This window comes from Rhineura floridana, chromosome 19 (assembly GCF_030035675.1).
Source record: "Rhineura floridana isolate rRhiFlo1 chromosome 19, rRhiFlo1.hap2, whole genome shotgun sequence".
NCBI lineage: Eukaryota > Metazoa > Chordata > Lepidosauria > Squamata > Rhineuridae > Rhineura > Rhineura floridana.
This window is the reverse complement of record NC_084498.1, coordinates 1,988,618-2,002,044: the sequence shown is the minus strand read 5'-3', so window position 1 is coordinate 2,002,044 and position 13,427 is coordinate 1,988,618. Positions and strand designations below refer to the sequence as shown.

The 13,427-nt window shown below is 46.4% G+C and overlaps 1 protein-coding gene across 4 annotated transcripts in view; it reads left to right on the top strand.

Annotated features, from left to right (window-relative positions):
• The window catches only part of MYO18B (myosin XVIIIB), a 238,848-nt gene that overhangs the window by 9,534 nt on the left and 215,887 nt on the right, over nucleotides 1-13,427 (top strand). For 2 of the 4 annotated variants that reach the window (XM_061603516.1, XM_061603519.1), the window contains exons 2-5: nucleotides 4,403-4,466; nucleotides 9,878-10,004; nucleotides 10,764-10,919; nucleotides 12,334-13,137. In XM_061603516.1, coding sequence (XP_061459500.1) covers nucleotides 9,966-10,004; nucleotides 10,764-10,919; nucleotides 12,334-13,137 — 999 coding nt within the window. In that variant the 5' untranslated portion in view covers nucleotides 4,403-4,466; nucleotides 9,878-9,965. The remainder of the gene's footprint in view (nucleotides 1-4,402; nucleotides 4,467-9,877; nucleotides 10,005-10,763; nucleotides 10,920-12,333; nucleotides 13,138-13,427) is intronic. The other 2 variants (XM_061603517.1, XM_061603518.1) reach the window with 2 other exon arrangements.

The following is a 13,427-nucleotide window of genomic DNA, read 5'->3' as shown; positions in this document are numbered from 1 at the left end:
CACCTCCTCTTACCCCCTCCCTCCTCTCTGCCTTGTTCTTTCCATTTATGGAGAGCTTTGGGGAGGTTGCATTGCTAGTCTGTGTATACTTGCATGGGAAGAAATAATTTTGATCAAGCAGTTTTAACTATTCCCTGGAGCGGGGATACCAAAAGTGTGGTACCACCACCAAAAATGCCCTGTCTGTGGTCAATACACCCACCTTACCTCAATTTGCAGTCACACCTGGAGCAGGGATCTCCTCTGGGATTCTGTAAAGCCCTGAATCGGCTCTGGACAGAAGCAACAGCTGCATCACTCGATGACGGACTGACTGAAGGTGGAAAGCTTCCAGAGGCAGGAAGGGAAAGGGTGATGAAGACCCTGCCCCATGATCTTTCAGGAGAGAAATCTCTGGAAGACAGTTCACACTTCTCCCGCATAATGTCTACTTTGTAGGGGAAGGACCATAGCTTCCTTGTCCTATAAACTACTTTGCATGTAGAAGGTTGCAGGTTCAATCTCCAGATGCTTAAGGGTTCAAGCAGGAGTCTTTTCCAGCCCTAACTGAAGACGATGAGACTCAACCTGGGTTGCTTCTGTCCTCCAGAGTGGATTCAGGCCTTCAGGGAACCCCAAAGGCGATCCGCTCCAGGTGCCTCTGCCAACTGAAGTCAGGTGGATGTTGACCAGAGATGGTCATTTTTGGTGGTGGCACCACACACCTTCAGAATGCCCATCCCAGGGATGCCTACGCTGTTGGTCAGTGTAGACTAGCCTTCCACAACCTGGTGCCCTCCAGATATTGTTGGACTCCAACTCCTATCAGCCCCTGCCAGCACGGTCGGGTCGATGAGAGTTGGAGACCACCAATATCTTGGTTGAGGCACTTGGTTGAGGAAGGCTGCGGTAGACAATGCTAAGCTTGGACGGACCCAGTGGTCCAACTAAAGTGGCATCCTTTGTTCCTAAGATGATAACTGTAAGTGGCAAGTTCCAGTGAGTCACTTTCAGTTCTAAAAAATGTACAGTATATCTGTGAAAAGAGTCCCATCTTCTTTAAGCCTCTTTTCATTTTTGCTTAAGGCAAATGCTGGTCCTCCTGGCAGTTTGGATTGCCTTTTAAAATCCTGCATCTTTCCCATCTTACCCCTTTTAAAACAAGATGACCACCAGAACTGTGCACTATATTTGTAATCATGGATGCATCACAATTTCTATGGTATTTAGTCAATCTGCCCTTGCGATTCTAAAGTTCGCGCTCCACTGGGCCAAAGGTGCAGGATTGTTGGAACTGATTTAGTGTTTCACGAGACACTTGCTGATTGGGGACATGCGTCGGGTGTTTGAGAGAGAGAGAGAATGGTGAATGGTTTTGTTTCCATCCCTGCTGGGCCTCCTGCTTATCTGCAGATTTCCAGAGAGCTTGATAAAGCCAGGCTTGTTCCTTGGTGGGCTTTGCTCTGATAAGTCTCTAAGGACATATGAAAAATATGTGAGTCCCCATTCACTCCACTACAGCTACCTAGAAGCAACCAGGGCATGAAGTTTCGTTTGTGTGTGATTGCAGGGGGTGGGCAGCTTTTGATGCCTTTGTATTCTGGGGCGGGAGGTGAATGAAAGGGAAAGGATGGGCTGTGAGTCCCACAGAGCAGCCTCCACATTCCCTTCTTTTGCTCCAGAAAAACTGTGAGCAAGGATAGTCCAGCCTATCCCTCTTGTGGTGCGGGGACCTGAGGAGCTGCAAAAAGGAGACAGACTTGTCTGCATTCGACACAGTGTGAGGGGTGCTGGTTAGAGATGGGCAAACCTGCCCCTTGCAGTTTCCCTTAGCTTTTAATTTTTCCAATCTTAAATTGTCCACCTTTCCTCAGCTTGAGTATATATAATTTTAAAAGCATTTTAGTGTGAATTTCTCCTAGTATACACATGTTTGTAGGAAGTTTTGCCTAATACACACTGCAGAGCAATTTCTCCTAATATAATTAATTTTTGTATGTTATCTTCACCTAAAGATCCTCCGTGGCGCAGAGTGGTAAGCGGCGGTAACGCAGCTGAAGCTCTGCTCACGGCCAGAGTTCGATTCCAACGGAAGGAGGAAGTCGAATCTCCGGTAAAAGGGGTCGAGGTCCACTCAGCCTTCCATCCATCCGTGGTCGGTAAAATGAGTCCCCGGCGTATGCTGGAGGGTAAAGAAAGGCCGGGGAAGGAACTGGCAATCCCACCCCATATATACGGTCTGCCTAGTAAAGGTCGCAAGACGTCACCCTAAGAGTCGGAAACGACTCGCACTACAAGTGCGGGGACACCTTTACCTATTATCTTCACCAATCTATGCATTTTGTACACATTATTCCAGTTTATTACCCCAGCATATGTATTTTTTGTACACGTTACTCAGCTGGAAAACTGCCTTGCAAAATTTGAAGAAGCTCAACTTGCAAAGGATGGCTGTGCTTCAGTTTGTGTATTTTTCAGAAAAAGTGCAAATTTGGTAGGTTCACCTTTAAATGTGAAGGGAATCAAGTTGATCTCCCATCCCTAGTTCTGATCAGGACTTCATGGAGGACAGTCCTCTATTTGAAGGAGCCCTCTGTTTGAAGGGCTCTCTGGTCCACGTCCAGTTTAAAAGGGAGAGCAACTGGGGGCTTTGAAGTCACCCATCAAGAGTGAGCACCTGGACAGCAGACTGGGCAGGCACACAGGTGCCCCAATCAGTTTGCCCCACAATGGTGAGATGGAGTGTATTTCTATCGAAATTTGCATGCATATATGTATCCTTTTTTTTGGTGATGCAGCGTAACTGGCCACCCTAGTTCAGAATAAGCAAGTGAAACCACCCCTTTGAAAAATTTGCAATCCCCCTCTCATTGTGGAGATGGTACCTTCTTTAGAAGAAAGGGCGTTGTGGAGCCTTTTAGAAATGCCGCAGCCCTTCTCCGCAGCAGGGGTTGCCAAAGTCTGCATTGCTCAAGAATAGTCGCAATACCCCCTGGGTACAGAGGGGCATTTTGCTTTGCCCTTCCCTCCCCTGCATGATGTACAGTATAGTGACTTTAACACAGAGGTATGTGAACTGCTGAGCTGCCAGGTGGCTGCACAAGAAGCTGGAGAGGCCAGATTTCCAAAACGTCAGCAGGAAAAGGTCACCCGGTTGTCTCTTGGGCTCTCCTGGGAAATGTTTGTGCAAGGCGTCTGGCTCTGAGACCTCCAGGGGAAAAGGGCTGCGTTGACCACCTGTAGCTGGCCAGGTGCAATGGTGCCCGAGGGTTCGGAATAGCGCAGAGGCCCGGTAGAGTATGATTTATTATCTAAAGCCCCTGAAAATCCTGCTCTTCAGCCATAAAGGCTTCCAGAGTGGCTCACAAATGCCACTGATAAGAAGACCCTCCATTCTGGGCAAAAAAAGATAATAAAATCCAACAAACTGGATAAAAAAAGATTGGCAATCCAAAATTACTTCTACAAACTAACATAAATCTGATATATAAATAAATTTTATATGAAATCTAATGGGAACTAAAAGCAAATAATATGTATTTGTTTCAAAAGCAAAAAATATAAATAAACAGTGTGTACTGACAAAATACCAACAATATTAACATATTATAATTCACAAAGTATCAACAATCCAAATATGTTTCAACAGTCTTACTCAGTGGTCCCTATGTGCATAAATCACTGTTTAGCATAAAAACAAATATGAATTTACAAACATTGAAACAAATTTAAAATACACAAATCAAAAGTAACTCTACCTGCAAATACAAAATGTAATGGTTAAAAAAATTTTTTTTTTAAATGAAAGACTCAAAATACTAATTTAAAATATATTTTTTCAAAAACACCAATTGGGACTACTCATAAATACTTCTCTAACCTTTGAGTGGCACACACAGATATGTGGATATATTTTTCAGTCAGGTGGGCTCTCAAAGAATAAAAACTGCCCTTCCCGTTGAAACCTTAAAGAGGCAAAAAAAGAGAGGTTATTATGAATTATACATTTAATAAAAATAACATTTTAACACCAATTCTATACTACAAATAATACTTACATGTATCTTAAATTAGTTGGGCTAGTGAGCCCTCAAACATTACATACATTCTTTATTTGAAATTATTACACAGTTGGAAAAATATTGATGATATCCCTTTAAAGGAGAATTTTGCAAGTCACTATTAGTAGTAACACCTGTAAGGATTTTGGAGTATAGAAGAGAGCTTTGTTTTCAACTGATTTGTTGGGAGCCAGAAAGGATTCCAAGGACAAACAGTAATGCTTGATGGCTTAGTAGCTGAACTAATTGAAGATACTTCTAAGTATTATTTACTTGTGAAACAAATAGACACATAGTGTTTTCTTTTTATTGGCATTAAATGCAATATAAAATTTATTTATCAATTTTGTTTATGTGTCCAGTGCAACGTCTGCTGCAACTTCTTGGGATCGGTTTCAGTTGATGCGGCCTGATGACGTAGACAAGGTACTTATGACGATGCGGCCAGCAACGTGTCCTCTTGACCCTTGCCCTTCTTGGCTTATGAAAGCTTGTAGAGGGGGGTTGACTGAGTGGATCCAGGGTGTGGTCAATGTGTTGTTGCAGGAGGGAGTGGTTCCAGCCACTCTGAAAGAGGCAATGATCTGACCACTCCTGAAAAATCCCACCCTGGACCCATTGGTTTGTGACAACCACTGCCTGGTCACAAATACCCCCTTTTTAGGAAAGGTGATTGAGTGGGTTATGGATGAAACAGATTATCTTTACACATTTCAATCTGGGTTCAGGTCTGGTAATGGAACTGACTCAGCCTTGGTCACCCTGATGGATGACCTTTATGGGAAGAAGGACAGGGAGAGTGTGACCCTGTTATTCTTCCTTGACCTCTCAGCAGCTTTTAATACCATTGGCCATGGTATCCTACTGAGCCAACCTGGTGAGATGGGTATTGGCGGCACTGTTTTACAGTGGTTCCGATCCTATCTCCAGGACCGTTTTCAGAGAATAGCATTGGGTGACTGTCTTTTGGCCCCCTGGCAGCTGTGCTGTGGGATGCCATAGGGTACCTTTTTGTCCCCAGTGCTGTTTAACATCTATATGAAGCCCTTGGGAGTGGTCATCAGGAGATTTGGGGTGAGATGTCAGCAGTACGCTGACAATACCTAGCTCTGTTTCTAATAACATCTGAATCACGAGAGGCTATGCAAGCCCTGGACCCCTGCCTGGACTATGTGGTGGGCTAGATGCGGGCCAATAAACTGAGTCTGAATCCTAGCAAGACGGAGGCTCTGTGGGTTGATGGTTCCTGAGTATAGATAATTGGTCAGTTGCCTGCTTTGGATCGGATCATACTCCCTCTGAAAGAGCAGGTCTGTAGCCTGGGGGTGCTCCTGGATCCATCTTTGTTGCTAGAGGCCCAGGTGACCTCAGTGACTTGGAGTGCCTTTTACCAGCTTTGGCTGGTAAGACAGCTGCGGCCGTTTCTGGACCGGGATAGCCTGACCACATTTGTCCATGCACTGGTAACCTCCAGGCTGGATTACTGTAATGTGCTCTATGTGGGGCTGCCCTTGAGGTTGGTCCAGAAGCTGCAGCTGGTGCAAAATGTGGTGGCGAGATTGCTTACTGGGGCAGGGTATCGCCAACATGTCACCTGACTGATGAAAGAATTGCACTGGCTGCCCATTTGCTACCAGGCCAAGTTCAAGTTTCTAGTTTTGGTGTACAAAGCCCTATACAGCTCAGGACCAGGATACCTGAAATATCTTTTTATCCCTTATATACCCAATCCATCACTATACTGTGCAGGTGAGGGCCTCCTGCAGATACCATCTTATCAGGAGGTCCATTCTGCACAACATAGGAAGTGGACCTTTGGTGTTGTGGCACCAGCACTTTGGAATTCCTTCCCCTTAAATATTAGGCAGTCACCGTCTCTGTTGTCTTTTCAGCACCTACTGAAGATCTTCCTCTCTCAACAAGCCTTTTAAGTAAAGAACTTATCGTAGTCTGTGTTGGAATTACTTTTTTAGATATTTTTATGTTTTTTTAAAAAATAGATATTTTTAAAGATGTTTTGTTTTAATATGTATTTAAAGTCTTTTGTTTTTAAGATCCTTTTGAATGTTTTTAGTGTTTTTGTTTGCCACCCTGGTGGGATATATATTTAATAAATAAATAATAAATAAATAACATTCCCAATGTTTTTCTATTCCGGTGTTGTATTCTATTTCAGTATTCGGTGAATTTATACTACCATTCTAGTGTGTGTGTTTTTTCTTGATTACTGTGCCATTCCTCAATTTCTTATAGTATGCTACTTCATAGAATGCTAGCATCCTCCAGAGGACTCTGGGAGTGTGTGGGAACAGGATGGACCGACAACCTGGTGGACTTGTCTGTAGTTTGTGTGAAGTGTGTGTTTGTGTGTGTGTTGGTTTTTTGCCCTGGTAGGTCAGGCTGAACTTTATTAACTTAATAAATCTGTTGTGGGACCTAGTTCAATTCTGTATTGCAACCATCTCCAGGGGCCACTTTCAGTGGTATCCAGATTCTTCATTTGCTTGGGAAGAATGTCTCAGCCTTGCTGCTGTGCCTTAAAAAGAGACTAGTCTTAAAAAGAAGAGAGAGACTGCTGGACTTCTATACTTTGTCCTGTGTATGTGCTGTGTATGTGAATGTCGTGGACATTCAAAGAAGCTGAATGTTGGAAGATTCAGGACAGACAAAAGGAAGTCCTTCTTTACTCAGCGCATCGTTAAACTATGGAATTTGCTCCCACAAGATGCAGTAATGGCCGCCAGCTTGGATGGCTTTAAAAGAAGATTAGACAAATTCATGGAGGACAGGGCTATCAATGGCTACCAGCCGTGATGGCTGTGCTCTGCCAGCCTAGTCAGAGGCAGCATGCTTCTGAAAACCAGTTGCCGGAAGCCTCAGGAGGGGAGAGTGTTCTTGCACTCGGGTCCTGCTTGCGGGCTTCCCCCAGGCATCTGGTTGGCCACTGTGAGAACAGGATGCTGGACTAGATGGGCCACTGACCTGATCCAGCAGGCTCTTCTTATGTTCTTATGTTCCTCAACAGTCAAGCCTAACAAGGAGTATAGATTAGAAATTTTGTATCACGGTGAACGTATCTATGCTACATATTTTATAACTGGGCATATCCCATTTTCACTGTCATGGCCTTTCTCACAAAGAATCCTGGGAAATGTAGTTTGAGGGTTTGTGCTGAGAATTTGCTAATGATCTCCAGCATCTCCACCACCACCACTCCAAGGACTACTACAATTGCTAGAGTTCCCATAATTATGAGTTTATGCTAGCTGTGTTGCTGTACAGCGGCGTCACTATGTGGGTGCGGGGGGTACACACCGCACCTGGGTGACACCATGAGGGGGGTGACACCCAGAGCCGCCCCGTTGCTGGGCAGGGTGCTGACGGGCCGGCTGGATGGGCCGGGTGTGCGGCAGGGCTGGCCTGAGAGTGCTCCTCTCCAGGTGGGAGGTGCGGCGGCAGCTGCTGCTCCGGGGACCAAGGAACGGGGGTGGGAGCACGAGCCAGAGAGCGAGAGCGCTGGAGGAGGGGAGGGCCAGGCGACCGGGAGGAGGAGGGGGAGGAGCCATGATCTGGGCAGGAGCCGCTGTAGTCCCAGCCCAGCGCAAGGCTCCGTGCCTTTTCTAGCACCGCTCTGACATCATGTCGGGCGCGGCGCCCATTGGCTGCTCAGCTCCGGGCCAGACAGGATGGAGGCCCGCCGGTGGCCCACCCCCGGCAAGCACCCGGAGACCTCAAGGGCTCTTCCCGGCCACCCTGTCGAGGCCAGGCCCAGTCTGGTTGCTTTCTGCAAGGGAAGGCCTGGATTGAGAGGGTGCAGCCCCCTCCCCCCAGACCGAGGTCTTCGAGGAAGGAGCCTGGTTTGGGGGCCACCCCAAGCCCTCCCCACTGGGGTGGGAGAGGACAGCTTCCCTCTTGCCCCCCCCCAGGAAAGCAAGGCGACCAGAGGCCCGCGAGACGGACAGACGTGGGGGTGACACCATGAGTTACCGCACTGGGTGACACCAACCCTAGTGATGCCACTGTTGCTGTACACTGTGATTCTTACCCTGATGGAACCCATGCAGTCACTCCATTGATGGACTAGGAAGGAATAGGACTTCCGTAGGACTTTTGTATTGGTGGTTTTGACTGTAAAACATAGATTGCAAAATGGTGGCTTTTTGCTTTATAGGCTATCATGCATCAGAGGGTCATAAGTTCACAAGAAAGTTAAAAGTAGAAGGAAAAGTTTTGCTTATGATGTTTTGCACAGAATGGTCAAAAGTTCATCCTGGGAACCCGGCAGTTAAGGGGAAGTAGAAATTTGGCCATGACTCTTCTCTCCTCATTATGAGCTAAAAGATTGGAAGGGGAAGTGAACATACTGTATGTAAGTCAACTTCAAGAGTGATTAGTCAGAATGTTGTGGAGTCAGAAGGTTGAAGAACTGCAAGTGTCTGACCAGAGACAAAGGAACCAGACTGAGATGAGGTGTGATCTGTCTCATTGTATTAACGTAATGGTCACATCCAAAGTGGTGTGCTTCATAAACCTATCTACCCTGACTCACTACTTTCCCTAGCTAGTCTACCTAAGCAGTCTCTGCAGTGTGTGGGGAGAGTTGACTCAGTACTAGAGCCTGGGCGGGCACCTGCTTAAGTAGGGAAGGTCTTCGCACATAAACGACGGCTCCTCTGAAATTTTACCCTCTGAAAGTCTCTCTTCTCATGCCTCTTTGCGTGGGGCGAGCCTCAGACAGTCCATCCAACAGTGGGGCTTTGCTGGGTGACGGTGCGGGCTCTGAAAGTGGGATGCCGATAGACAGGGAAGTGTTATAAGTGCCAGGTGGGGATTCCTGTGTGGGCAGGGTTGGCTAACGGTTCAGGCGGGGGACTTGCCTCAATGGAGGTGCCGGCCATGGGAGTCTGCGGGCTGTCAGAGCCCTCCCTTCCTCTAACGACTTGAGGAACCTCGTCCTCATCTGACTCCTCTTCCTGATCTAACTCTCCCTGTGTCTGGGGTGCAACAGCAAGAGAGGGAAAGGGCCAAACACCACAAAATGTTAAAGAGTACAGTTGGACACTGTAGAAGGAACCTAGAGAAGACTACAGAAGGGATCCAGAAGCTGAACTGAGGGTTGAAGATTTATAAGTACTGGCTTGGTTAGGGAAACAATCTAGAATAGGCATAGTGGAATGCAATATGTGTTGTTGCTGCTGCTGCTGTTATGGGTGTCTACTCAAACTGTAAAATTAGATTTTATTCTGAAACCATCCCTTCAGTGTTTACTGTCCACTGTTCAACTTCTTCTCTTAATTATGTAAAAGCTTTTTTTTTAAAGTAGTGTCAGGCTTTGTCATTCACCCCATGCCAAAGTGCCATACTACTCTGTCCAGTATTGGGGTTAGGTTGGGCCAGTTAAAAGTACAGAAGGTTAAAGAGCTGTTTAGTGGAGGCAGCCAGAGAAAAGTAAAGAGATGTCCAGGCCTCTGGTACTTGTTGATGCTGGTTGGAGTTGAGGCTTAGTATTGCTGCTTATATAATGGATGTATAATTTTGTTTTGTTTTATATTTTATATTACTGCTTATACTGTATGTTGTGTTGTAAGCTACCTTGGGTTCTGACCTGGAAGAATGGTGGGGCATGAAAACTCTGAAATAAATTTAAAAAATGAATCATAGAAAATAAAAAAAAAATTCCGGCTCCAGCCATAGTTTCTCCCCCACCAAAAGAATTAATGAATGAATAAACCCGTTGTACAGTGGAGGAAAGGATTGTGTTTGTAGATGTCTGAAAAGTCTTTTTGTCTTTTCTCTTCTTCCTCATTGCACTGTGTGTGTTTCTGGTCCTGAGGCAGGCCGGTGTCCTCGTCTCCATAAACCATCATTCCTTGTGTCCCATCTCTTGAAGCACCACATCCTCTCAGCCACCCACACCACATCAGCATGGCCATCTCATCACGTCTGGCTCTGTGGGAGCAAAAGGGAAGTGCCGTTCCCCCACATGCTGTTAACGCTCTGCATGCAGAGAGATTTGAACCCGGGGCATGGGGACGGAGCCTTGCCCTCCCCTTCAGATCCAGCCCTTTACAAACCCTATAAAAATGCTGCAAATGTCTGCCAGTTACCTGCAGCTGTGGCTAAACACACCCAATGCTAACTAACTTCTCGCCAGCACAGTTTAATTTGCTTTCAGGCTATGGCTTTCCTTGCAAAGGTCTTTTGCTTGTGGGCTTGTCTGCTTTGAGTTCTCCTCCTGCATTTCCCTGCTTTTGGCTGGAGGCCATTTTGAATGCCCCTCCCCTGAAGTGAAGTCGGTTTGAAAGAGGGGACCACTGCCTGTGGTGTGTCCAATCACCCCACATTTGCCTCTAGTCAAACAGGATGGCAGCTTCTTCTGTTGTTATAAAACCTGCATGGAAAAGGACACCTCTCTCAGTCCTCTTTCAGCTCACTTGGAAATGATTGTCCTGCTGCTGCAGCCAGAGTTGTTTGGACATGCAAAATGTCATCCATTTGTTGCCATTTGGTGTCCCTTTCAGTGTCTTTTCTATCCTTTTTGATGCTTCTGTTAGGAAATCTTAACATGAGAGCAGTTTTATTTTCCTTTTCAAAATCCTGCCAGAGAAGCAACAGATGGATGTTGTTGGCCGGTGTGGTCTGTGTCCGTGTGTCAGGGAACCCGGGCATGCGATGCCTTCTGCCCTTGCTGTTCAATAACCTCATCTTTGCTTGTGCAAACAGATTAGGGAAGAAGACCGCAGCCCCCCACCCACATCTCCACCCCCGCTTTTCTCGGTTATTCCCGGGGGCTTCATCAAGCAACTTGTGCGGGAAACAGAGAAGGAGTCTAAAGAAGGAAAATTAAAAGAGAAAATCACATTAAATGCCAAGGAAGATGTAAGTAAGCCGACTGAGACTCAAACCGTCTGTTGTTGTGAACAGGATGGTGTGTGTGCGGTTGTTAAGAGCTGCCAGGGCTTAAAAGTGTTTGCAATCTCTGGCCCCTAAGGCTTTGACTGTGGGGAGGGATAGCCCCCTACATATTCTCACTAATGCTCTCTCCTCGGAGTTTATTGATGTGCTTCCATTGGGCATGAGCTTTTTCTGAAAAGGAAAGAAGGAAGGAAAAAGTCTCTGATGGTACAAGTTAAAATTGTTTACATGATGACATCTCTTCAAATATTATTATAAAAGCTTATATCCCACTCTTTTCCACCAGGTGGACAGAAAGTGGAACGTTGCATCTTATTACAGATTCGGGGTCATAGATGGCCAAACAACTAGTCTGAGGCATTTCTTGCTTGGGTGTTGGCCTGTTTTTTTTTTTTTTTTTTTTTTAAATATGGACTTTTCAAAGTCAGTTCACAATCAACCAGTTTTTCAGACCTCATTTTTTAAAAAAATGCAAATAAATTAAAACAGTTGTTCATATTTGGGAAATTAATACCAGCAGAATATCTGTGTGTGTGTGTTTTTGCTATTTAACCTGATGAACAGTGATATTTTCATTCATCTAATAAAGGTATTGCCTTAATATGAGATATATTTAGTATTGCTACTGAATAAGATTTTGGTGCAATACAGGAAATAATATGGGAGTACGGGAGTTCATAAACATCTGTGTAGATCGGTGCTGACATCACCTTGTGTTAGTTTTCAGGGGAAACAGTGTACGCTGCTAAAATGTGTACCTCCCCTGTGGTTCAGATGCATAGACTGGGCAGCAGACAGCAATAACTTCAGCACAATGTCAAACGATATAACCCTGCCTGCCATTACAGTTAGCATTGCACACTGGTTTTATGTTAATCTAAAAACATCTGTCGAGGCAGGACTGTGCCCTGAAAATCCTCCTGCAAGAGGGAGGTTTTTGCCAGACTTTTGTAAATCTGGCAAGCTCCTTTGAGAAGGTCCGGGGGGGGGGCTCCTGTGGTTCAGCCCCTGCCAATTGGGCCCTAACCCTCCACTGAAATTTGCAAATGTACACAAAATTTTAATGGAGAAGTAGTGATAGCCTGCCGGTCTCCTCATGCACCACAACCCTGGATATGCATCCAAAAACATAAAGAGGTTAGGTTTGCCCTCCGTAATGTGTGAAATGACCCTTAAAGATGACTCTGTAGCGGGAGGGCCCAGCAGAGTCAGAATATCTATGACGGGCCCTTGACGTGACTATTCCCATGAGCCAGCGCCTCCTGTCCAGAGCACCTTGTGCTGTTGCACTCCAGGAAACGTCTCCACTCTGTTTTGCCGTGGATGCCGCTTGCTCCTCTGGGGCTGATGAATTTGAGAGTGTGTGTTTGTTTCCCAGCCTCCAGGGAAGGTGGAAGGGCCCGTGCAGCAGTTTGTGATCAGGGACGCCAACATTTTAGAAGTGAGCAGAGACATGGCCAACAAGGGACAACTGCAGCAAGGCAGGCTGAACGGTGAGAAACATGAAATGGAAGGTGCGGCTGAGGTTCCAGAGAGGAAGGCTTTGCCTGTCAAGAGAACCGTCCAGAGGAGCAATGCCAAGCAGCCGGTACCGCCTGCGCCCGCATTAGCACCAGCCACTCCAAAATCAGTGCCAGCTGCTCCAAAATTGGGGGAGAAGGTCCCCTCTGAAGCGTCCCCTCCCCCTAAGGTTCCTGTACCTCCGGATCAAATCAAACGCAGCAGCGCTAAAGGTCCTGGGCCCAGCACGGAACGGGCAAAGAAGGGCAGTTTACTCTGGAACAAAAGCCCAGGGAAAGAGAACCTGACAGTGAGGACCAAGGAGGAGCCTGCGATCAAGCCAGGCAGCCAGGCAAAACCTATGGGGAAGGGAGGAGATCTTGGGGAAAATAAAGGACAGGCAAGGGAGATTGGGAAATGGCTGAGGGGAGACGCCAAGGGGAAACCCAGAGAGACTGGGAAGGCATTGGAGGAAGCCACAGAGGTGCCAGGAGGAACTGGGACAGAATCTGCAGAATCTACAGGGAAGCTGGAAGAAACTGAAGAGGAACCACCTCCGAGGGGAGGAAAAAGCAATCAAGACTCTTCAGCAGCAGAGATTCAGGAGAAATCGGAAGAAACCAAGGAAGTGTTGGCGGGAGACAGTAAAGAAGAACTTGGAGAAAGCGCAGATCCAGACAAGGTGAGGCTGATGCTGTGTCCAGCACAATGGCCCTGTTTTCTGGGCTTTGAGCTCTGTTCCTTGCAGGGGAAGGGCTGCCTCCTGCACCCTTGGTGGCTTTGGCCAGGACAACGCACTCTTTGTGCGTCATGGGGAGGCCATCTCAAAGAGGGATGACTCCAAAAATCTCCTTGTGTGCTTATTTTTTCTCCCAAGACTGCAGCTCAGATTTCTGAATTATCTACATTTAGGATTATCTACATCTCTGCATTAGGAAACTTCCACAGTTCCTCTTTCTTTTAATGCATACA